This window comes from Passer domesticus, chromosome 27, assembly GCF_036417665.1.
Source record: "Passer domesticus isolate bPasDom1 chromosome 27, bPasDom1.hap1, whole genome shotgun sequence".
Lineage (NCBI taxonomy): Eukaryota > Metazoa > Chordata > Aves > Passeriformes > Passeridae > Passer > Passer domesticus.
The window spans coordinates 4,071,586-4,095,500 of NC_087500.1; the positions used below are offsets into that span (position 1 = coordinate 4,071,586).

A 23,915-nucleotide genomic window follows, 5' to 3' on the forward strand; every position below is an offset into this window, starting at 1 on the left:
CCCTACACTCCGGAACTACAACTCCCATCACCCCCCGCGCCCGCCGCGCCCCGCCGCCCAATCAGCGCGCGGCTTGTTGGCAGGTGCCGCCATGGCGGTGCCCAGGCGCTGAGGGCGGCGCCGGGCCGCGCTGAGGGGCGGCGGGACCCGGCGAGACCCGCGGCCACCGAACCTCGGCGGCTCCGGGGGGCTCCGGGGCGGCACCGAGCTCTCCCAGGCCCGGGGAGCGGGCAGGCCCCCAGCTGCGGCTCTCCGAGGCCGCCGGGCCGCTTCCCCGCTGTCTCCGGCCTGCTCTGCCCTGCCCGGCCGGGTCAGGGCCCCGCCGCCCCCGCCTTGAGCTGTCCGTCCGCAGGGTGACCATGAAGGTGGTGAACCTGAAGCAGGCCATCCTGCAGGCCTGGAAGGAGCGCTGGAGCGACTACCAATGGGCCATAAACATGAAGCGGTTCTTCCCCCGCGGAGCCACCTGGGACATCCTCAACTTGGCAGGTCGGGGGGTTCCCCCTCCTTGCTGGGCACGCTGGGCTGGTTTGGGGGTCCCCACGCGTGTGTTTGGGTGTTGCCCCCAGTGTTCCCCACTTTGGGGTGTAGACAGGGGTGTTGTGGGGGTCTCTGTTGCATTTTGGACTCATTCCCCCCTTCCCCACACTGATTTTCACGCCAAAATTCCCATTCCCATCCGTGCCAGCCCATTCCCAACTGTCTCCCCCGACCCTTTCCCACCCTGCCTGCTCCGTTTTGGGATCATTCCCTCCTTTTTCCCCATGGGTGGGTTCAGGGGTCAGCACAGCTTTTGGGACAAGAGAAGCAGCTTCGAGTTGAGCCAGGAGGGAATTAAGTTGGAAATGAGGAGAAATTTCTTCATTGAAGGGGTGGTTAGGCGTTGGAACAGGCTGTGGTGGAGTTACCATGTGGATGTGGCTCCGGGGGATTTGGGTTGTGCTGAGATGCTCTTGGAGGTCTTTCCAGCCTTAATGATTCCCTGGTTTCCTGATCCCAGCACTGCACAGGAGCCAGGTGCTGCTCCCAAGGCTGCTTCCCAGCCCAATCCAAGGGCATTTCACAGAAATCCTGCCAAAGGCTAGGACTGGTTTAAAGATTTGCCAGGCTCTCCTGCTAATTATAGAAACTTGGTGCTGGGATTTTCCCTGTGCAGCAAGTCCCGGGATAAACAAACAGAGCTGCTGCTCCAGGGGGTTTAAAGGAACCAGCCCCACACAGGCAGCAGCTCTTGCTCCTCTGAGTGTGGGGATCTCTGTTTTCCCCTTCTCTCCATCCTCCCATTGGATTTTCTGTCAGTGTCTGTTGTTTGTCACGCCCTGTCCCCGCTGCTGAGCTGTCCCTGCTGGCTTTGTCACCTCCGAGCCGTGGCTGGAGGGGCCACGTGGAGCTGTGGCCGTGGGGAGGTGGATTTGCTCTGGGTGGATTTGCTGGGGGTGGGGGTGCTTGGCTCGAGGGCCAGTCCTGCTGCTGCCCAGCTGGTCCCCGTGGCTCCCAGGTGTCTGTCCCCACCCTGGTGGCACCGGCTCCTGCTCCTCTGGCAGCGAGGCCTGCGGGGTGCTTGGCTTGGGCTCATCGTGTGCCCCCAAAAACAGATGCAGGGGGGATAATTCCCTATTATTTCTGCAGGAATGGGTTTCTCCTGGCTCACGTTTAGCTCAGTGGCTTCTTTGGGGCAGCTCCTCTGCCAGGAGGAGAAGGAGCCCTCTCCCCTTTTGCTTTTGGGAGCTGCACAGCCAGGATGCTGGCCCTGACTCTGAGCATTGTGTGCACACAGGGAGAGCCCATTCCCGCGGTCCTGATGGCTGGAGCAGCAGCTCCCTTCCTCACCACATCCCCCAGAGCTGTCCTTTCCCAAGCTCGTGCCTTTCAGCTTGGAAGTACAAAGGAGGGAGAGCTGGCAGGAGCTGCCAGGATCACGGCGGGGCCTGGCACATCGCTGCTGACACGTCTGCAGCGGGGAGCAGCATGTGGCTGGCTCGTGGTGCCACTCTGGGATGGGCTGGGGAGGGGACGGCTGCCACCAGCCTTCTGTCCTCATCCCAGACGCTCCTGGCCCAGGATTCAGCCTTCAGGGAGTCTCCTGTGCTCGGGATCCGGCGGTGCCTCCTCCTGCTCGGCTTTGGGGTGACAACTTCCCACCCGGCTGCTGCTCCCCCTTTTACATCTGGGTGCTCTGACCTACTTGCAGCCTGCTCTGCAGCCCGGGGCCTGCTCGGGGAGGTGCTTCCTGCACTCTGCCATGGTTCAAATGGGCAATTAAAGGCTTGGCTGAGCAGATGGGACGGGCAGAGCCCCTCGGGCAGAGCCCCTCGGGCCACCGAGGGCCAGACGGGCAGGGCTGCGCCCGGTGCAGGGGACTGGTGGCCCCAAGCTCAGCCCCAGGTGCCTGGGTGAAAGACACTCAGTGGAGGCTGCAGGAGCCTCCTGGCAAGAAGTGGGAGGGAGGGGAATGTGGAGAGCAGCAGTTTTGGGCTGGAGCACCCAGGGAGAGCCATGTTAGCAGGAGGCTGCAAGCTCTGCCTAACTATTCACTGCCTTGTGCCTGTCAGGGGTTAGAAATTTGTGGGATTCAGTGAATTTAGGAGAAAACTGATTTGGAGTCTCTGTGGTTGGTACAGTTGGGCTTTGCCAGCTTCCCTGTGGGATGAGGGGAGAACAGAGTGTGTCTGTGTGTCCCCGTGTGCTGACCTGGGACCCTCTTCCCTTGCAGAGGCTCTCCTGGAGCAGGCCATGATTGGGCCATCCCCAAACCCACTCATCTTGTCCTACCTGAAATACGCCATCAGCTCCCAGGTAAGGACCTGCTGCTGCTGCTGGGGGTCACCTTGCAGCCTCTGTGAGGTTGGGCAAAGCAACTGGGCTGTTGGTGGTGGGCAAGCACCCCAAATCCCCCACATGAGCCTCTCCTAGGCTGGGCAGACACCCCAAATCCCCCGTGTGAGCTTCTCCTAGTCTGGGCAGACACCCCAAACCCCCCATGTGAGCCTCTCCTGGGCTGGGGAGACACCCCAAACCCCCACATGAGCCTCTCTGGGGCCGGGGCAGGCAGTGGAGGGCTCAGCACGTGCCCTGGGCAGGGATGTTTCCATAAATAGCCTCTGCCATCGCCCAGGGTGGGAATTCTGCCCCCCGAGAGGCTCTGCACTCGCCGTGAGCTCCACGCTTTCGCATCCTGGCATTTAATATCGCCCAAAGTTTGTGTGAAACGCATCAGCCATCACCTAAAAATGTCTGTTTGGATTTGTGCCGGGTCAGCGCCCCGGCCCCGGCCCCGTCTGCGGTGACAGCAGCGGGGCCGTGCCCTGACCTTGCCGTTCCTCGGCAACGAGCGCGGCGCCGGCGCTCAGCCCCCGTGAGCACCGCGCTTGTTTTGGCTTTCTCTCTCCTAGATGGTGTCCTATTCCACGGTGCTGATGGCCATCAGCAAGGTACGGCTCTGACAGGTGCTCTCCGAGGTTTCACTCTTCACCCACAACCCCACAAATCCCTTTCCCTCCCCGCAGCTCCCGCCAAATATAGGTCAAGTGGAAAGCGACGTCCTGGGCTGAGTCAGCAGCGGGCAGCCGGCGCAGATTAGCGCCCGAGCCTTTCTGTGTCCCCCTGGGGATGGGCTGCTCTGGGTCCCAGCGGGTTTTTGGGGGTGTGAGTGCCTTGTCCCTGTGCCCTGGGGGGTCTGGCAGGCTCCCGGCCTGTGTGTAACCCCATCCCAAGCGCCGGAAACCACATCCCGCTGCGGCCGGCGGTGCTGGCAGCGCTGTGGGGATCGGAGCTGGCCCTGCAGGAGCTGCAGCCACACACCACGCTCGGGTGCTCTGTGTCCCTGTGCTGCTTCCATGGGGACGCTGAGCACCCTCCATGGCTGCCTCTGCTTGGTGTTGGGGAGCCCCTCACAGGCTATGACTGACCCCCCCATGCTCCTCCTTGTCAGGCCCCCTACTCAGGGTGACCAAAGGAGGGATGATTTCAGGGAGAATAATTTCTTTTCCCCCACCTTGTTGTTGTTATGGGGATGGGAGGAGAACTTCGCTGGCAGTCAGCGTTGAAAATTTTGGGGGACTGCAGGCTGAGCTTGGAGTTGTGCTGTGAAGCCCTGGCGAGGTGGGGACCCCTCCAGTGGTCCCAGCGCCGATCTGGGGGGAGGGTAGAGCACAGCCCAGCCCAGCTCTGCTCCGAAGGGCTCGGGCTCGTTGCCTGTTTTCGGAGGGGCGGGCACAGCGCTGACCTTGACAGCCGAGCCTTCCTCCTTCAGCGCAGCGTGGGCCCAGCGCGGAGCTGCGGGCAAGCTCCGGCCCGGCGGGGCTCCCCATCTGCTCCGGGAGGAGGCGGGGGGGCCGCGCTTCTGCTGCCCCCCGCCCCCAGCCCCGCGGCCGGCCGGGCTGCTGGCGCTGCCAGCCCCACCGAGCCGGGGGTGGGCAGGGGGCTTGGCGTCCAGCCACCCCCGCCGCTGCAGCCCCGGCCTGAGGCTGCGGAGAAAACCCAGCCCCGGCCCTGCTGCCGCGGTCCCACCGCCTCTCGCCACCCCGGGAGGGCACGACCTGGCCGACAGACAGCCCTGACCTACTTCTCATTCAAGTGGCTTCTGGGCAGCTGCCAGGGGGAGTGTCCTGTGGCCGCAGAGCCTGGCCCGGCCCTGGAGGGAGGGCTTGAGCTTGTGTAGAGCTGCCGGAGCAGTCCCCGTCTGAAGCCTCTCTGTGTTTCCCTGCTCTAGTTCGATGACTTCTCCCGGGATTTGTGTGTCCAGTCGCTCTTGGAGATCATGGACATGTTCTGTGACCGCCTCAGGTACTGTGTGGTGTTCCGGCACTGCCATCTCTGCCCTGGCTGTGCCATGGGCAGAACCAGAAGCCAGCAGAGCCTGGGGGTCCTGTCTGATCCCAGAATACTCACCCTGGCAGAGGAAGGGAGGTTCCCTCTCCAGCTCTGTGTCCATTACCAAGTCGCTGCCTCATGAGTGCCAGCACAGGGACAGCAAAGGGAATCCAAACCCCACCAGCTTTGTGGGAAGCTGCCAGAACCTCCCCCCTATTCTGGGATAAACCTCACCGTGGTTTTCCTTCCCAGTTCAGCTGGATGGGGTGGGTGTGAGACCCGTGGTCCAAGGGTCTCTATTTCCTTTCCCTCTGCACCTTCCCAGGCCCCAGCTGTGTGTCCCAGTCTGGTCCTGCCTGTGCTGCCCCAGGCACTGCCTTGTTTTTTTCCTTTATGCTCTTCCGCTGGTGTTGCAGGACCCAGGGGAGTCCAGACAATTCAGGCCACAAAAACTTTTTTAGAAAGCTCAGAAATCTTCCTGTTAACCCCTGACAGCCTCTTCTGGGAGGCAGGAGCATGTGGCAGGGACAGTGGGAGGAGAAGGAGGATGAGGAAGGCTCTTCAGTGAGATGAAATGAAGCAGGAGCAATGAATATGCATCAGTGGCAGATGTTGACAAGGAGCTGTCGCTGGCCAACTGCAGAGCCGACCCTTAATCCACTCCTGCCTGCTCTGATCCTCTGCTTAATTTGATCAAAACTTCTGGCCCCCATGATTTGTGCATCAGGAGGGGAAAGCGTTCACCTCTCACAGTGCACTGATCAATGCTGAGCCTCCCTTAGCAAGATAATTTGATTAAAAGCTTGGAAAGTTTCCCTGTAGTGGAGAGGCCAGCAAGGAGGCTGCGTGGGGAGGGGGTGGGGGTGTCTCCTTCCCCCTGGCACAACGGGAATGCTGGTGGGATGAGCAGCAGAGGAGTGGGCTGGGAACACAGGACCCGCATTTGCCTTCCCCAGCCTACCCAGTGTCCGTGCCTCAGTTTCCACACACACAGTGACCACATTCCCACTTGTCTCCTGTGCCAGCTGCCACGGCAAGGCCGAGGAGTGCATCAGCCTGTGCAGGGCACTGCTGAGTGCCCTCACCTGGCTGCTGCGCTGCGCCACCTTCTACGCCGAGAAGGTGAAGGAGCCGCTGGAGCAGGCGGCGGCGGAGAACCAGCTGAAGATGTGCCTGGAGAGGCTGGAGAAGGTGCTCAGCAGCACCAAGAACCGTGCCCTGATCCACATTGCCAAGCTGGAGGAGACATGTATGTCCCTGCCCCTGCGTGCTGGCCCTGGAGAGATGTCATTGCCACCTCTCCCTTCCCCCTGCCCGGCTCCTGCCGCATTGTCCCTGCGGCTCCAAGCCTATCCATCTTCCAGCCCTGTTGCTGTAACCGTCTCCTCCCTGGCTCTGTGCCACTCTCTGCCCCCTCCCCTGCGTGCTGCCTTTGGAAGAGGAGCAGAATTAATGTGAAGGCTGCGGGAGCTGTTCCTGGGTGCATGGGGAGTGCTGTGCTCTGACAGCCTGGCACAGCCCCACGCCTTCTTCTGTGTCTGTGTCTGGCCTGGAGGCTGTGCCAGGCTGGGCTTGGGGTGGGGCCTGCTGGGACTACACAGACCCCTGGGTTGGGTTTGCATCACCAGTGAGGACTCCCAGCCTCTTCAGCCTGTGTGGGTTGCTGTAGGCCTTGGAGCTGGCCTGCCTGGTTTCCCCAGGTGCCACTGTCCCCTCACTGAATCCCTGCCTTCCCTCCCCAGCCTCCTGGAGCACCGTGGAGCAGTCCCTCGTCAAGCTGGGAGAGAACCTGAACAACCTTGGCAGCTCCCCGCTGCGGAGCCAGGCTGACAACTGCGTGTCCCTCATCAAAAGGTGGCTGTGTGCTGCTGCCCCACGGGCTCAGGGGGAAAAATGGGTCTGAGCCTCACTCTGAGTCCCCCAAACTCCCTGCTCTAAGGACTGAGAGGCTCCTGCCTCCCTGCTTCCCTGTCCCTTCCCAGCTCTGATCCCTGCTCCAGCAGGGGCTGGCCAAAGGAGAGAGGACAGAACTATTAGTGACTTGTTGCAGAAGAGTCTTACCCAGGGGTTGCTCTTCTGGTGACCTTGAGACCTTTTACTATCCCTCAGCTGTTCTAGCCACACCAGGGCTGCTGTCCCTGCTCTGGATCCCCCTGGAATTGCTCCCAGTGCCTGAGGGCTTGGCTGTGCCTTGGAGCTCCCAGGCACAGGTGTTCAGTGTCCTGCCCCGGGGCAGCAAAGGTCAGGGGTTTGGCCAGGAAATGGGAGTGGGACAGGAGGAGCAGGAATCTGTCCCTGCAGGGCTCCAGTGACCCTGGGCTGTCCTCTTCCACCCAGCATCCCCACCATGCTCTCAGTCCACTCGGAGCAGCTGAACAAGACAGGCTTCCCCACCGTGCACGCCGTGGTGCTGCTGGAGGGCACCATGAACCTCACAGGAGAGACCCAGCCACTGGTGGAGCAGCTGATGATGGTGAAGAGGATGCAGGTACAGAAGTGACAGTGTGCTCTGCTCTGCTCAGGCAGCCTGAGGCTGTGGGGCCAGGCCATGTGCCTTCCCTGTGCTGGTCCTGCTCCAGGGGAGCAGCAGGAGCCCATCAACACCTCAGCAGGGGTTTGGCTGTGTTGGGGGATGTGCTTTGCTGCCAGCCCAGCACTGGGAGGGTTTGTGTGTGTGCCCCACAGCGCATCCCCTCCCCTCTCTTCGTGCTGGAGATCTGGAAGGCTTGTTTTGTGGGCCTCATCGAGTGTCCTGAGGGCACAGAGGAGCTCAAGTGGACAGCCTTCACCTTCCTGAAGGTAGGGCCCAGCCCCAGCACTGAGTCCCTGCCCTTCTGCCCTTTCCCTGCAGGCCTGGCTCCTTCTGAGCCCTGAGCTCTGCCGGAGCAATCAATCCTTCTTTCTTGCAGTGTGCCCCTTGGGGTGCCCACACCCCACAGTGTGCCCCTTGAGGTGTCCCCCACTCCACAATGTGCCCCTTGGGGTGCCCACACCCCACAGTGTGCCCCTTGAGGTGTCCCCCACTCCACAATGTGCCCCTTGGGGTGCCCACACCCCACAGTGTGCCCCTTGAGGTGTCCCCCACCCCACAGTGTGCCCCTCACCCACCCAGAATTCCCCTTGGGTTACCCCCACACCCCAAAATGTGCCCCTTAGGGTGTCTCACACCCCGCAGTATGCCCCCCAGTCCCTACAATGTACCCCTTGGGGTCCATCCCACCTGAGCCCACTCCAGCCCTCCTGTCACCCTCTGAGCATCAACTTTGCTGTCAGGGGCCTCCTTTCAGCCCAGCCTCATTTTGTGTGGCAGAGTGAGTTTTCCTGAGATGTTATGGGGGAAATGTGGCTGCAGGTGATGGTGGAAGGACACTGCAGAGGGGAGCAGGGGCACAAAGTCCCCTGGGTGCACACACTGCTCCAGAAGTGCTGCTTTCCTGGGGCTGGGAGAGCAGCTGTGTGCAGCTGTGCTGGTGTGGGCTGGTGCTGCTGGGAGGTCCCAGCTGTGCAATGGGGTCTGCCCTCATGCCACTTTGTCCCCTGTGTCTTTCAGATGCCCCAAGTGCTGGTTAAACTCAAGAAATACCCCCAAGGGGACAAGGTGAGACTGATGGTGCTGTGCCTGGCCTGCACGGGGAAATGTTCCCTGTCCCAAAAACCTTCCCTGATGGAGCAGGTGGGGACAGGGGAGGTGGCCTGTGCCAGTAGCGTGGTGAGCTGAGTGCCTGGCTTTGTGTTTGCCAGGATTTCACTGAGGATGTGAACAGTGCCTTCGAGTTCCTGCTGAAGCTGACCCCTCTGCTCGACAAAGCCGACCAGCGCTGCAAGTGAGTGCTCACCATGGCCACAGCTGCCACGTAGCCACGTGCCACAACCACCCTGTCCCCAGTGTGGGGTGCTGGGGCAGCTCCTGGCAGGGCTGGCTTAGTTTCTGATCCCATTTCTTCTTCCTGAGGAGCTGCTGCTGCCACATGAGTGAGGCAGTGAGTCATGTGTGTGACACCCAGAGCTGCTCTGGACCCTGCAGCACCCTCAGAGGGGTGGGACAGGGCCAGGAGGGCAGCTCACGAGTCCCCCTGCCCTGTGGCACTGTCTGGGGTGACAGGAATGCTGTCCTTGGGGCTACAGCTCTCCTCTCTCTTCCAGCTGTAACTGCATGAGCCTGCTCCTGCAGGAGTGCAGCAAGCAGGGGCTGCTCTCCGAGGCCAACATGAACAACCTCATCGACAAACGGTACAGCCACCCCAGAGTCTGGGAAACCCCCACCAGTGGGGCTGGAGCACCTGGTTTTGGGGGGAGCAGGGGGGAGCAGCTGTGCTGACACTGGGGGACTGCAGCTGGGACATACATGGTGGCCTGGGGGATGGGATGCTGCTTTTGGGACAGGTTGGGTACAGGCAGAGTTTGTCCCCTCAGAGAGGCAGCTGGTGGTGGCCTGAGGCAGTGGCTGTCCCTTGAGGGTGCCACTGGGTGGAGGGAGGGAAGCAGGGTGATGGATTCCTACACACTGACCCTTCTTTGGGGTCCCCCAGGGCTGCAGACAAGGAAAACTCTCCATCCCTGAAATCGGCTGAGAACGCCAACATCCAGCCAAACCCTGGGCTCATCCTGAGGGCTGAGCCCACTGTCACCAACATCCTGAAGGTCAGTGTCCTCCTGCAGCCATGCTGGGCTGGCTGGGCTCATGCTGAGGGCTCATCCTGAGGGCTGAGCCCACTGTCACCAACATCCTGAAGGTCAGTGTCCTCCTGCAGCCATGCTGGGCTGGCTGGGCTCAGGCCTGGAGCCCTTTGCCAGCAGCATCAGTCTAACCAGGCAGCCAGGGTGGTTGGGAGGTGCCAGATTTCTCCCTGCCCTGGGGTGGAGAAGTGGAGGAATCACTCGAGCCTTGCTGCTCCATTGTGGAGATGAGGAGCTGCCCTCCTCCTTCCCAGGAAGCTGGAGGAGCTGTCAGGTGGCATGTCATCAGTGCTAGCAGCCTGAGCCCAGCCAGCTCTGCCCGTCCTGCTCAGCTGCTCTCTGTGTGCATCTCCCCTGTTCCCTGGGGACTCCCCATGTTCCTGTGTCACTCTGGTTGTTTTGCTGCTACTGAGTGACAGGGGATGTTTTCCTGCTGGTGGCAGGGGCTCAGAGGTCCCCATGCCACCTCTCCCAAATCCAGCAGGTCCCTGCTCCTCAAGGTCTCAGGGACAGCTCTTGCAGCTGATCAACTCTGTACCCCAAAAACTGGAGTTTGCTGCTGCTCTGTAGCACACATCCCCCATGACTTCCATTTCCTCTTACTTTTTTGCTTGTAGACCATGGATGCGGATCACTCCAAGTCCCCTGAGGGCCTTCTGGGGGTCCTGGGTCACATGCTGTCTGGGAAGAGCCTGGACTTGCTGCTGGCAGCAGCAGCAGCCACTGGGAAGCTGAAATCCTTCGCTCGGAAGTTTGTCAAGTGAGTGTCCAGCTGGGTGGCACTGTCACTGGTGACCAGGGGGCTGGGGGGGACAGGCAGCCCCCTAAAGTGCCCCCTAGACAGGGCTGGATGTGCCTGTGGCCCTGTGGAGCACTGGGGAGGGCTGGGATCTCAGGGATGTGCACCCCACAGCACCCCATCTTTGCCTCTGCATGAACAGGACAGAGAATTGGAGCCAGGTTTGTTTGGGGGGGGGCTCAGAACACTGAAAGCTGTGGCCAAGCCCTGAATCCAGGGCAGTGTGTCCCTGCCTTCTGCATACACACCAGCACACACGTGGGGCTGTGTGATGGGCTCCCCCAAGGTGGCTGGACCAGCCTTGGGGTGTATGGGGGGTCTGTTTGGGGGTCTGTGCTCTGAAACACCCCAAAGCTGGCTCTGGGGAGAGCTCTGGTGTGGGGTGGGCAGCTTGGCTGGACCTGTGTGGCCACAGGGAGCAGACACAGGCAGGAGGTGACTTGTCCCTGTGGTGCTGGAGGGTGTCTGCAGAGCTGGGCCTTGCATCTCCTGCCCCTCTGTGCTGGGCTGGAGTTTGGGGGGGGTGGGATCTGCATGCCAGGCAGCCCCCTGCTTGTGTCAGGGCTGGGAATTGTCTGGTTGGCCTGCTCATGCTTTGCTGCCACTCTCTGCCCCTCCAGGCTGAATGAATTCACCAAGCAAATCACCGGGGAAATCTGTGAGTGCGTGTTCGTCCGTGCGTGGGGAGATTGGAGCTGTGCCCCCCTGCTGTCCCTTCTGGGATGTTCTGGGGCCTGCCTGGATTAAACTGGGACTGGCTGTGGCACCAGAGCAAGCTGAGCTGTGCCAGGCCAGGCTGGGGGGCTGGCAGGGAGGGGGCTCTGTGCCAGCAGGGATCTGGGCTCCTGGGGCCACGCTGCCTTCATGTGCGTGTCCATCCCAAATCTGGGGTGTTCCCTTGAGCTCCCTCTCCCCTGCTGAGCCTGGGGGCCCCTTGGCTCCCTCCCTGGAAGGGGTGATGTGTCAGCACAGCCCAGATAAGGACTCTGACTCCGTGTGATGAAACTTGCAGAGTGCTCTGACCTTCCATGGTGAGGGGGGGCCCTGCTTGGGCTGGGGCTGCCCAGAGGGAGGCCAGAGCTGCTCTGGGGGCTCAGGCAGAGGCAGATGAGGTGGGGGGAGGCACTTGGAGCATCCCTTTGTTCACACTGGGGGGTTAGAAACTCTGTGTGGGGAAGCATGGCCCCAGCCCCCATGTTTGTGGGGCTCTGCTTCCCTCCTCCTGCTGAGGCCAGAGAGCCCCAAGGTCTTTATTTCTCCTCCTTCAGCCAAGAGTGGCCCAGTCCGGGCTCTGCTCTTTGACATCTCCTTCCTCATGCTGTGCCATGTGGCCCAGACCTATGGCTCAGAGGTAAGGGTCCTCAGGGAGGATGAGAGGGTGGGACTGGATCCTGTGAGGGAGGGGAAGGATGAGGCTGGATCCTAAGAGGAGCTCTCAAACCTGCCAGCTCAGCCCCTGTGCTGCTGCAGCCTATCAGCCTCCTCTAGTGGCCAATCTGCCACTGTCCCTCCTGTCCTTGCAGCCACTTCATAGCCCAGGGCACAGCACCCAGTGCCTGTCACCTGGAAATCTGTCCCTGGGGCTCTCTGGGTGCCAGGTGATGGAGCAGGACTGGCTGTCACCTCCCTGAGGGCTTGGGTGGGTGGTGGGATCAGTGGGAATGCTGCTTCCCATTGGAGCTCACCACACTGCTCCCAGTTTGCCCCTCCAGTTTGGCACTGGTTGGCTGGGGGGGTTGCATGGCCAGGCAGTGCCAGCCCTCCCCGTCCAAGGAGGAACTCCCAGCCCTGCTCAGGAAACTGCACTTTGGTTTCATGAAAATGTTCCAGGTTTCGACATCTGTGTGTGCTGGGAGGCGAAACGATAGCGAAACACTGGGAATGCACAGAGGGGGAGAGCAGGGTCCTGCCCAGCTGGCCCTGGGAGCAGGGAGGGGGGACCAGGCAGGGTCCAATGAGATCTCATCCCCCCCCCTGTCCTAGCCCAGCAGCTTTCCTGCCCAGCTGCTGCTGAACAGATGTGTGAAACTTTTTTGGACAAAAATAGTGTCCCCTGGGTGACACAGGCTGAGGGGAGGAAGTGACGTGTGGGGCTCCCAGCTCATGGCCCCCACAGGACCCTCCCAGCTGGGCTGTGTGACCCCAGCCCCAGGGACCTTCTGCAGGGCTTGGCAGGGTGGGGGAACAAGGGACTTGTTTGAGCTGGACACTGTGACACTGTGACACTCACAGCTGGCCTGGCATCTCTCCTCTGAGCTGGGCTGTGTTCTGCTGAGGAGCACCCTGGCATTGGGGGAAACCACAACCCACAGAAGGGAAACCAGTGCCTGGGAGGGCCTGACCAGTGCCCTGCTGGGGCCTGACCAGTGCCTGCCTGTCCCTCCAGGCCACCGGGCGGCGCTGTTCCCACGGCCATGAGCACCCCAGGGTGGGGACAGACCCCAGGGTGGGGACAGACCCAAGGTGGGAACAGACCCAGGGTGGGGGGCAGACCCAGGGTGGGGGTCCCCTGCAGGGTCTCTCTGTGGGATGCAGACCCCGTGTTGGTTCCTTTCCAGGTGATCCTGTCAGATTCCAACCCTCCAGGCGAGGTGCCCTTCTTTGAGACCTGGATGCTGACCTGCATGCCCGAGGAGGGGAAGATCCTCAACCCTGACCACCCCTGCTTCCGCCCGGATTCCACCAAGGTGGAGTCCCTGGTTGCCCTCCTCAACAACTCCTCCGAGATGAAGCTGGTGTAAGAGCCCACCACCCTGCCGGGTCTGGGGGGAGCCCCCAGCCCAGCTCCCCTGGCCCCACAGCTGTGTTTGAATCCCCATCTCTCCCCAACAGGCAGATGAAGTGGCACGAGGTGTGTCTGAGCATCTCAGCTGCCATACTGGAGATCCTCAATGCCTGGGAGAATGGAGTCCTCACCTCTGAGTCGATCCAGGTGGGGCTGCTGGGGGGCAGAGTGGAGCTGTGCTGTGTCCTGAGGAGGAACCAAGGGTCCAGAAGCTCTGGGGTACCCTGTTCCCCTGCCCTGATCGCTCTGGCAGCTGCCTAGGAGCTTGCTGAGGCTTGGAAGTGGGAAACTGATGTGGCTCCAGCCCCTTGTTCCTGCTCTAAACTGCCCTGGGGGTGGCAGGGACAGTGTCACCCATGGAGGGGAGAAGGGCTGGGACCCTGCAGTGGGGACCCACAGCCCTAGGAGGTGATGGCTGCACATCCCCCTGGCTGTGCTCATCCTCTGCTGTCTCCTCTCCCAGAAAATCACGGAGAACATCAAGGGGAAGGTGTGCAGCATGGCAGTGTGTGCCGTGGCCTGGCTGGTGGCCCACGTCCGCATGCTGGGCCTGGATGAGAGGGAGAAGTCCCTGCAGATGATCCGGCAGCTGGCCACCCCCCTGTACGGGGAGAGCACGCTGCAGTTCTACAACGAGCGGTGAGCGGGGCCACGGGCTCCCAGTGCCACTTCTCCTGCCCTGCTTCTGCTTTCCCACTTCCTCATTCTGTGCCATCTCCTGCCCTGCTTCTGCTTCCCAGGGCCATGGCCTCCTGCCCCGATTCCACTTTCCAGTGCCGTTTCTCCTGCCCTTCTTCCTCTTCCCAGTGCCATGCCATCTTCCATGTTTCTGTTTCCCAGTGCCATGCCATTCTCTGCCCCACTGTCCCTTCCCAGTGCCATGCCATTCTCTGCCCCACTATCCTTTCCCAATGCTGTGCCATTCTCTGTCTCCGTGCCCTGCTGTCCTTCCCCAGTGCTGTGCCATTCTCTGTGCCCTGCTGTCCCTTCCCAGTGCCGTGCCATTCTCTGTCTCTGTGCCCTGCTGTCCCTTCCCAGTGCCGTGCCATTCTCTGTCTCTGTGCCCTGCTGTCCCTTCCCAGTGCCATGCCATTCTCTGCCCCATTATCCTTTCCAAATGCTGTGCCATTCTCTGTCTCTGTGCCCTGCTGTCCCTTCCCAGTGTTGTGCCATTCTCTGTGCCCTGCTGTCCCTTCCCAGTGCCGTGCCATTCTCTCTGTGCCCTGCTGTCCCTTCCCTGTGCCCACTGCTGCCATCTCTGTCCCAGCGTGGTGATCATGAGCTCCATCCTGGAGCACATGTGTGCGGACATCCTGCAGCAAACGGCCACGCAGATCAAGTTCCCCTCCACTGGCATGGACACCATTCCCTACTGGAATCTTCTGCCCCCCAAGAAGCCCATCAAGGAGGTGCTGACCAGCGTGTTCACCAAGGTGCTGGAGAAGGGCTGGGTCGACAGCCGCTCCATCCACATCTTCGACACCCTGCTGCACATGGGGGGGGTCTACTGGTTCTGCAACAACCTGGTCAAGGTATGAGGGGGGCAGGAGGGACCCCTAGTGCTGGGCAGGGTGCTGAGGACAGGAATGGTGGGTTTAGTTTGTGTTCCCAGTGTCCTGGCTGTGCCTGGGCTGGGTGCTGGGACAGTTCTGGCCCTGGAGGGGAGTGGGGCAGGACCACCTCTCCCCTCCACCCTGCAGGAGCTGCTGAAGGAGACACGGAAGGAGCACACGCTGAGGGCTGTGGAGCTGCTCTATGCCATCTTCTGCCTGGACATGCACCAGCTGACGCTGACACTGCTGGGCCACATCCTGCCCAACCTGCTGACAGACTCCTCCAAGTGGCACACCCTCATGGACCCTCCTGGGAAGGCCCTGGCCAAGTAAGACCCCAGAGCAATGGAGATTCCCTCCTCGAGGCGTGTTTGGGGAGGTGATCTGTGCTGGGATGAGGATCCCAGCTACCCAAATCCCACTCTGGCTTTGGCAGTGCCAGCAGTTCCCACTCTGATCCACATTCCCTGCTGTCCCCGGAGGAGGAGGAAGCTGCTGTGTCCCACACCCTGCTGTCAGGTGGGCTGGCAGCACCTGGCTCTGTCCCTGCTCTGTCTCCAGGCTCTCTGTTTGGTGTGCCCTGAGCTCCTACTCCTCCCACAGCAAGGTCCAGGCCTCGGCCAGGCAGAAGAAGAGGCACCGGGAGGACATCGAGGTGTGTCTGGGTGGAGCAGGGGCTGCCTGGGGGCTCTCTGTGCCCAACAGCAGCAGTGGCTGGGGAAGGTGAGGGTGGTGGGAGTGGGTGGGTAAAGCCAGACTCCCTGCCCAGCTTTTCTGGAATCTCTGAGGCTTTCCCACCTTAAAATTCAGGATTTTCCCTTCTCTTTTCTGGTCAAAGGGCTGTGATGAGCTGCTCAGCATGTACCCAGCCTGGGCTGGGGTGCTCTGGGTGACCAGAGATCAGATCCTGGGCTGTGGGGCTGTGCAGAGCCCGGGGTGGGTGACCAGCCCTGCTCAGGGTGAGGGGCTGGTGGGGCTGACCCCCCTCTCCCCCCAGGATTACATCAGCCTCTTCCCACTGGATGACACACAGCCCTCCAAGCTCATGCGGCTGCTGAGCTCCAACGAGGAGGATTCCAACATCCTCTCCAGCCCCAGTAAGTGCAGGAGGGGAGGGGGGATGGCTCCCTTGGCTCCCTGCCCCTTTTGGGTGTGAAATGTGTATTTGCAGAAAACCCCTTCCCTTCCCAAACTGGCCGGGTGAGGGTTTAGAGCTCTCAAGTGGTTTTTGAGTTATCTTGGAGTTTTTGCATTTGGGAAAAGTCAGTTTCTTTTCTGATCAGTACAACTTAAAAGGGTGACATCACCCTTTCCTTTCATGCCAGTGCCCCACACCCTAGGGGCTATGGGGGGCTTTGTGTCCCTCCAGCCATCCTTCATGGGACTACAGCTGGAGTGACATTCCTGGTGTCTGGGGCCAGATCCTGGCATTCCAGGGCTGTTAACAAGGCTGAGGCAGAGCAGATGAGGGCCCTGCTCACATCATGTCACATCATGTCCCTGCAGTGTCACGGGTTGCAACAGCTCCAGTGGGGGATTTGCTGGGGGGGTCCATGTCCTGCCCTGGGTGCTGTCACAGTTCCCACATACATTGTCCACGCTCCTGGGCAGTGAGTCAGGACATTCTCAGGTCATTGTTTCTCCCTTTATCCCAAATTACTCTATATATTAGTTTTCGACACATCCATTGACCTTCAGTTTCAGTTGGTTTCATTACTGTTGAAATATGGGCTTTTCCCTTTATTTCACTTATCTTCTTTTACCTCCTGAGGCAGTCCCACCTCTTCCCAGTGACATTCAGGACTTTTTTGGGCTATTTGCTGCAGTGATGTGGAAATGCTGCTTCCTGCAGCCACCATGTAACTCATGTGATTCCATGAGAAAAGTGTGGGAGGGCTTTCTTTTTCTGGTGAGCATCCTCAGAGCAGCACAAGGTGGATCCTGCAGATTTGGGCAGGGGCTGTGGGGTGTGCACAGAACCCTTCCCAAAGGGATTCCCATCCCATTGGAGCAGACCTGACCCAGTTCTTCCCACAGGAGTGCCCAGCAGTGCTTCACAACTGGGGTCAGCTCAATCCTCCTGCTCTGTCCCAGGATTTGCTGCTAGATTTGGCCGTGCTTCAGCTCTGATAGCTGCTTGCACCCTGACAGTGGGGTGGGAGGGCTGCTGTGCAGCAGCTGTGGAACATCTGGCAGGCAGGATGTGTAACATGTGTGTCGCTGCTGTTCCCTGCTCCTGGTGGTGACACCAAGTGTCACACCCCAAAAGCAGCGTGGGAAACCTGCCTGGGCTCCGTGTGGGCTGGCAGAGGGGACAGGGATGGGGCAGAGACCCTCTGTGCTGTTTCTGGGGTGCCCCACTGGCACAGACTGTTTGGTACAGGGGGCCTAAACCTCTTCTGCTCCACAAAGCCCCTCCCAGAGCTGGGTGACCTCGAGTGGCCAGAGCTGGCCAGCGTGGGCACATTGGCTCAGCCAGGGGGGCCCTGAGGCTGTTCTGACCCTGCTCCTGCCCACAGATCGCTCCATGAGCAGCTCACTCTCTGCCTCCCAGCTCCACACTGTCAGCATGAGGGACCCTCTGAACCGGGTGCTGGGTAAGGTGGGGATGGCTGTGGGGTCACAGCCAACCACTGGGACACCAGTGGGAAGCTCAGGCCAGCTGCAGCCTCCCAGAAGTGACCTGACTGTTGTTCTCTCCCTGTCCCCACAGCAAACCTCTTCCTGCTCATCTCTTCCATCCTGGGGGCCAAGACAGCTGGCACCCACACCCAGTTTGTCCAGTGGTTCATGGAGGAGTGTGTGGAGTGCCTGGAGCAGGGCAGCCGTGGGAGCATCCTGCAGTTCATGCCCTTCACCATGGTGGGTCCAGCAGTGTCACACCCCTGTCCCTGCTTGGGGGCATCCCAGGCTCCTGGTGACACTCACCTGTGCTTCTCCTCCGTCCCTGGGCAGGTTTCTGAGCTGGTGAAGGTGTCCACCATGTCCAGTCCCAAAATTGTCCTGGCCATCACTGACCTCAGCCTGCCCCTGGGTCGCCGTGTCGCCGCCAAGGCCATCGCTGCTCTGTGACCAGGGGGGTCCCTGAGGAGCCCAGGGATGTCCCTGCTGCTCTGGGGGGCTGGGATGGCCCCTGTCACTGCAGCTGCTGGAGGGCTGCCCCCTCAGCACACGGAGCCACCTCCTTGCTCTGCCTCATGGCACTTTGGAGACTGAGACACCCCCTAATTTTTTGTATTCTATAAATCAATCCTTTTGTACAACCAGCTTTTGCCTCATCTCATTTGAGCTCCTGGGAGTCCCCAAAACCCCTCGATCCTGGGGGTGATGGGGAGCCAGTGGCCAAGCCCTGTGCTGGAGAGGAGGGGAAATCTCCCTCACCCTGTCCTGGACCTGAGAGTGGGTGGTGGGCTGTGGTGCCCTCACTGGGGGCAGGCACTGCCCTGGGTGGGGCAGGGATGCTTCCCTGCTGTGCTGTCAGCCACAAGCGGGGTCTTGTCGGGAATTCTGCCACGTGAGCGTGAGTTCTAGTTGGAATTCCTTCCCATGAGTGAGTTCTAGTTGGAATTCCTTCCCATGAGTGTGAGTTTTTATTGGAATTCCTTCCCAGGAGTGAGTTCTAGTTGGAATTCCTTCCCGTGAATGTGAGTTCTTATTGGAATTCCTTCCCATGAGGGTGAGTTCTCATTGGAATTCCTTCCTATGAGTGAGTTCTGGTTGGAATTCCTTCCCATGAGTGAGTTCTTGTAGGAATTCCTTCCCAGGAGTGTGAGTTCTCGTTGGAATTCCTTCCCAGGAGTGTGAGTTCTCGTTGGAATTCCTCCCTGTGAGCTCAGTCCTCAGTGGGCACGGGCAGTGGGTGAGTAACTGTGGCCTGGCCAGCACCACGCCAGCCTCGTGCTGGGACAGGCTCCCCTGGGACTGTCCCCACACCCTGCCAGCTGCTCCAGCAGTGAATCCAAGAGCTGTCATGAACTCCTGTGCCCGAGGGAGTGGCAGTGCCAGGGCGGCTGCCCCTCTGCCCCTTCCACTGGTGTTGACTCACAAGAAAGGGGAAAGCAGGGCCAGCAGGTAGCAGCCCTTCCCTCGGGGCACCGTGACTCCAGCCCACTCCTGGGCTGTGCCCCTGCCCCCTTGGCACTGGGGGGTTCCGAGCCCTGTTTTGGGAGGCTCTGAAGGGAAATGGGGCACAGGGGGATCCTGGAGTGCTGCTGGCCAGGGAAGAGGTAGTGGGACAGTGACTCAGGGCTCAGGGCTGGGCTGACCCCATCTGATCCCAGGATGAGCTCAGCTCCTGGCAGCCCCCAGGCTTTGCTGGAAGGAGAGACCCCCATGCACTGTGGGTGTTGCTGGTCCTTGGCCCTCACTCACACAGCATCCTCCCCTTCCTGCTGGCCCCGGGCTCCAGCCCCTGCTCCCCATCCAGCCCAGCCAGGAGCAGCTGCAGGGTGGGTGGGGTGGATAATGAGCCGTGGCACACGCCGGGCTGGGCTCGCCGAGCCTGACACTGGGCGAGTCCCACCCTGAGCTGGCACTGACCCGCCCGGGCTCCTCTGCTGGCCCAGGGGCGGCCCTTTACCGTTAGCCCAGAGCAAAGAGCAGGACCTGGCGTGGCCTTCCCAGCTCTGTCAATATTTGCCGAGGCAGCCCCATGCCTGGCATTGGCACTGGCGCTTCCCCTTACAGGAAAGGGCTGGAGCAGGAGAAGAGGATTTTCTGTAAGCACCCGTGGGGCGGGGGGAGGAAGGAGGGAAGTGCCCTCCCCGTGGGTGAGGGCATCCCTGGGCAGTTTGTGACCGTGGGGCTCCAGCCTGTGCCAGCCCCTGCCCAGGGCTGCAGCTGGGAGGCAGGAACTGGGAGCCCTGGCACCCCCAGCACTGTCCCTGCGTGGCTGGGATGAGTGTGGTGAGGGATGCTGGTGGTCATGAGACGGGAGCGTGGGCCCAGTGGCAGGAAATGGGGCTGGTGAAGCTGGGACAGCCCAGGGTGGGCAAACACCCATTGGGGAGAGGCTGGGGGTGCCCTTAGGGCTTTTCCAGGGCAGGGGAGATGCCCAGGGCACTCCTGGCATTGCTCAGCCACATTGGGGCTGCCCCTTTATCCATCTGCTGAAAGCCTCCTCCCACCATGGCACGTCCCTGGGTAGATTCCCTGTGTCACAGCAGCAGCAGAAGGGTGGTTGGGGACCCCCAGTGCCACCAGCCCCAGGATGAGCCCACAAACCAGCTCTGGGCATGGTGCCCGTGCCCTCGGCGGGCGCTGCCAGCGCGGGCGGCTTCCGGAGCTTTCTAGGAATCGGCTCTTGCCCAAGCAGCCCTGCCAGGCGTGGGAGGAAGTGGCCATCCCACAGCATCTCCTGACCCTCAGCCCGCTCAGTGGGGTGGGGGCTCTGGGGGGGCTGCGTTTCGTCTTTCTGAGCTGACAGCAGCAGCTGCAGGGTGCCCCAAAATCCCATTCCCTCATCCCCCGTGTCTCTGTCCCTGTGTCCCCACACCCTGGCCACTCTGCCTCCCTCCCACGCAGGCAGGAGACAGCGGAACAGAGAGAGAGAGAGTGCAAAAATAGAGTTTATTTCCATTTTTATCACATAGAAAAAAAAAAGCGGGTGTTTCTTGGGGCTCACCCAGCTGCAGCAATAAATACAGTACAAAACCCCCCACGCCCAGAGCTCCCACACAACCACGGGACTGGGGCTGCGTCAGGCTCAGGAGGATGGGAATGTGTCCAAGTGGCTCTTTCCGGCTGTGGACAGGCACAAATAAGTTAAACTGCAATAAGTACTCTGATTTTAGCAGGGAAGGGGGACAGAGCAGAGATGCAGCTCCCCAAAGTGCTGAGGCTCCCCGAAAAATCCTCGTGAGGCTGCTGTATCCCTATGGTTCTTCCATCTTCCCTCCTTAACAGCTAATAAATATTAATTACTAGAAATAACACCCATCAGATGTGTCCCTGCAGGCTGCAGCCCAGACAGGGAGATGCTGCTCTGGAGCATCCTCATCCTGGGATGAAGGTGTTTTCCCATGGGATGATGCAGCAGCCCCAGCAGTGTGAGCCGTGGGGAAACTGAGGCACAGGCAGTGCCAGCAGCAGCTGTGGGGGCTCAGCCCAGCTCCAGAACCTCGTAGCAGAGATACGCTTGTGTTTAAATATTAAACAAGGGTGATGCTGCACAGGTACCTGTGCACGGATCCTCCGCGGGATCCCCTGGCGCCCGCCCGGGGCCGCGGCCGGGGGAGCATCCCCAGACAGATAAATATTAAATAGCCATAAATATTAAATAAGCAGGAAACGGGGTGCTCCCGGGATGCCCCTCGGGTGGGACATCCACAAGCAGGGGTCAGAGGCTGGTGAGGTGCCGCAGTGCCCGGTACGCCGTCTCCAGGAACCGCTGGAAGTTGGCCAGGATGAAGAAGCCGCCAACTTGGTGGTGGAAGTGGGAGGAGAAGGTGGGGACGGGGTCCTGGTTCTCTGTGGGGTACGTCACCGTGGCCAGGCCCAGGTCCTCCATCTGCAGCCAGGCAGAGGCAGAGGCATCAGCTCCAGGCCTGGAGGTGCCCCCCTGTCCCAGTGTACCCCTCCTGGGCATGCAGCTCCTACTGTGCCCACCCATCCTTGTGAATACAACCCTGCCATGCCCACCCATCCCTGTGAATGCAGCCCCTGACATGCCCATCCATCCCTGTGAATGCAGCCCCTGCCATGCCCACCCATCCTTGTGAATACAACCCTGCCATGCTCACCCATCTCTGTGAATGCAGCCCCCACCGTGCCCACCCCTCTCTTGGGATACAGCACCTGCTTTACCACCCCACAAAGTCCCCCCGGTGCCCCCTCACCTGCTGCTGGATGTTGGAGGACAGGTTGGCCATGTCCAGCTGCAGGGTCTCCACCAGCCCCGCGTGCCCGGGCAGCAGGGCTCGGATGGTGGCCAGGGAGCCGTGGTAGACGCGGAGCCCGGCTCGGATCTGGCTGAAGCAGGTCTCCTGTGGTGGGCATGGCGTGGTCAGAGGGGCTGGGCATGGCCTGGCCACCAAGACACGGAGGCTCTGGGGTGCCCCGAGCCGTGACAGAGCTGAGCAGCTCGTGGCAGGGATGGCTGCCTGCACTCACTGCCTGGAAGGAGCGGCGGTGACACTGCTCCAGCGGCGCCTGTGCGATGTCCAGGTCCTGCCGCAGCAGCTGCAGCTCGTCCTCCTTGCACAGCTGGAGGGTGTCACACTGCGGACAAAGGGGACAGGGTGAGGACACCAGAGGACCCCGACACACCAGGACCCCCCAGCATCCCATCCCTGGGCTGTGGGACCCTGTGGAGGAGGAGGGAGGGGATGGAGTGGACCCGGTGCAATGGGGACGGAGGTGAGCCAGCAAGGTCACCACGTGTCCCCGGTGGGTGCCCCAACACCCCGGGGCTGAGCTTTGGGCAGTGCAGGGGACACTGCTGGCTCCTGGCCCTGCGGTGCCGATAAGGGCAGGGAGGGGGTCACCTTATCTGTGACCTCACAGTGGCTGCCATCCCCCCTCCGCAGCGAGCGGGACTCACCACCACGCGCTGCAGCGCAGCCACGTCCCCGCGGATCTTGCGGGTGAACTCGAGGTTCCTCTGCAGGAAGAGCTGGAAGTCCTGGTCCCCTGAGAGCTCGGTCAGTGGTGCCCCATGCAGAACCCTCCACGGTGCCCACAGCAGCACAGCCAGCAGCAGTGCCAGCCCACCTGCGGGGACAGCGGCTCAGCGTCCACCCCACGGAGCCCCGACCCCTCAGCCAGGGTGGGCTCAGCAACCAGGACCACCCTAGGGATGGTGGCAGCAGCAGCGTGGCCTGGGGAAGGGGCAGAGACCCCAAAATGGGAGAGGGAGCAGAGCTCCAGCATCCGACCAGTGCCAAGGGCAGCAGCTCTGGATGTGTGGGTGCAGGTAGGGTGGGTTTATGGGTGCTCTGGGTGCAGTGGGAAAAGTGGGTTTTAGGGGTGGTTTGGGGGTAGTGGTCATATGGGCAAAGTGGGTTTTAGGGGTGGTTTGGGGGCAGTGGGAGCAGTGGGTGCTGTGGTTGTGGGGGCAGTGGGTTCTGCGGGCAAAGTGGGTTTTAGGGGTGGTTTGGGAGCAGTAGGGGAAGCGGGTGCAGTGGGAGCTGCATGGGTGCTGGCTACTCACGGCTGAGGAAGCACATGGTGGGTGCCCGGCTCGGTGTCTCCTCCTCTGCGCAGCGCGGCCCTGCCCAGCCCGGCCCGGCTCCTCTCGCTCCTGCCCGGCTCTGCTCATTGATCGGGTGGCATTTATAGCGCACGGGCCTCGGGGATTCTCACCGATGAGGCAACAGCGCGATTGCTTCACTGCCTTAATCACGGCATGCAAATCTCCAGCAGCGGGTGCTCGGCCGCGGCCGCAGCCCGGGGCTTTCCCGGGCCCGGTGGGCAGCGGTGCCCCTCGGAGTGGCCGCAGCCGCCCGGCGGAGCCCAGGCACGGCGGCGGGTGCCGGGACAGGGCAGGTGGGGCCTTGGTGACTCATTAACCTGCTCGCAGGGCTCTCACCGCGCTGGCCAGGTGGGCCAGTGCCCAGCACAGCGGGGTCATGTGCAGGGTCACTCGTAGGGTCACTCGCAGGCGGCCGGCCAAGGGGATGGTGGCTTCTCGCTGCTGCTGCTGTCACTGTGAGGTTGTCCCCATGCCCAGCCCACGTGGGCACCCCCTGTCAGCTGCCACAGACATCAGGGTGGCTGCTGGAGGTGTGACCTTCACGGTGGTGGCACCGGCTGGAGGTGGCCAAGGTGAGACCCGGTCCAGGCACGTGCCCAGGGCTGTGGCACCACGGGGCAGCACCACGGGGCCCGATCCTGCCCTGCTGGGCACTGTGGGGCCGGATTGTGCCCGGTGCCACCATGTGCACCACCAAGCACCGGCCACATCGGGCTGACCCCACCCGCGAGGGGCCAAACCCCCCTCTGCCCCTACAGGGAGGAGACTTCCAGGGCAGCCCCCGGCAAGGGCTGGCGGCTGTTGCATCGACAAGGGAATTTTGGCTCGTGCCGGGTCCCGCAAGCCCTTCCAGGATCTGCTGGCCCGGTGCCAGCTGGCCGGTTCCTGCCCGGCACGGGCCGGCCGGGGCACGGGAGGCACCGTCCCCCCTCTCAGCCCCGGACAGGGTGACCCCAGGGCAGCACTGGGATGGAGAGGCTCATGCTGCGCCCCTGACCCCTGGCTGGGGGCCACAGCTGCCCTCCTGGAGGCTGTGTGGACCGGGATGGGGGCAGGGATGGGGACAGAAAACCTGGTGTCTTGGTGGGCACTGGGATG

General features: G+C 61.5%; 2 protein-coding genes across 2 annotated transcripts; one reads left to right on the plus strand and one right to left on the minus strand.

The window, feature by feature from the left end:
- Positions 1 to 71: 71 nt before the first annotated feature.
- On the plus strand, positions 72 to 17,892 carry MED24 (mediator complex subunit 24). The gene is made up of 25 exons (XM_064399789.1): positions 72 to 489; positions 2,714 to 2,796; positions 3,393 to 3,431; positions 4,712 to 4,785; positions 5,838 to 6,061; positions 6,555 to 6,666; positions 7,150 to 7,300; positions 7,498 to 7,611; positions 8,363 to 8,410; positions 8,554 to 8,636; positions 8,956 to 9,042; positions 9,342 to 9,453; positions 10,107 to 10,249; positions 10,909 to 10,946; positions 11,557 to 11,639; positions 12,847 to 13,025; positions 13,121 to 13,220; positions 13,537 to 13,712; positions 14,341 to 14,605; positions 14,774 to 14,955; positions 15,188 to 15,281; positions 15,624 to 15,723; positions 17,146 to 17,223; positions 17,340 to 17,488; positions 17,582 to 17,892. The coding sequence occupies exons 1-25, from the start codon at positions 360 to 362 to the stop codon at positions 17,696 to 17,698; spliced, it is 2,961 nt and encodes a 986-aa protein (XP_064255859.1). The 5' UTR covers positions 72 to 359; the 3' UTR covers positions 17,699 to 17,892.
- A 3,071-nt stretch (positions 17,893 to 20,963) lies between these two features.
- CSF3 (colony stimulating factor 3) lies at positions 20,964 to 22,791 on the minus strand. The gene is made up of 5 exons (XM_064399641.1): positions 22,776 to 22,791; positions 22,167 to 22,336; positions 21,737 to 21,844; positions 21,463 to 21,609; positions 20,964 to 21,134 (listed from the first exon to the last, which is right to left on the minus strand). Exons 1-5 carry the CDS (start codon positions 22,789 to 22,791, stop codon positions 20,964 to 20,966), a joined length of 612 nt encoding a protein of 203 aa, XP_064255711.1.
- Between the last annotated feature and the right edge of the window lie 1,124 nt (positions 22,792 to 23,915).

What these genes read in the sequence shown, in the direction of transcription:
- CSF3 (XM_064399641.1), bottom strand. An exon ending in CTGCGCTGCAGCGCGTGGTG is followed by an intron (nt 21,845 to 22,166) that starts GTGAGTCCCGCT and finishes CTTTGTCCGCAG; the next exon opens with TGTGACACCCTCCAGCTGTG. An exon ending in CCTCCAACATCCAGCAGCAG is followed by an intron (nt 21,135 to 21,462) that starts GTGAGGGGGCAC and finishes GCCTGGCTGCAG; the next exon opens with ATGGAGGACCTGGGCCTGGC.
- MED24 (XM_064399789.1), top strand. Translation starts at nt 360, where the DNA reads ATGAAGGTGGTGAACCTGAAGCAGGCCATCCTGCAGGCCTGGAAGGAG. An exon ending in GCAAATCACCGGGGAAATCT is followed by an intron (nt 10,947 to 11,556) that starts GTGAGTGCGTGT and finishes CTCCTCCTTCAG; the next exon opens with CCAAGAGTGGCCCAGTCCGG. An exon ending in CCCTCTGAACCGGGTGCTGG is followed by an intron (nt 17,224 to 17,339) that starts GTAAGGTGGGGA and finishes CTGTCCCCACAG; the next exon opens with CAAACCTCTTCCTGCTCATC.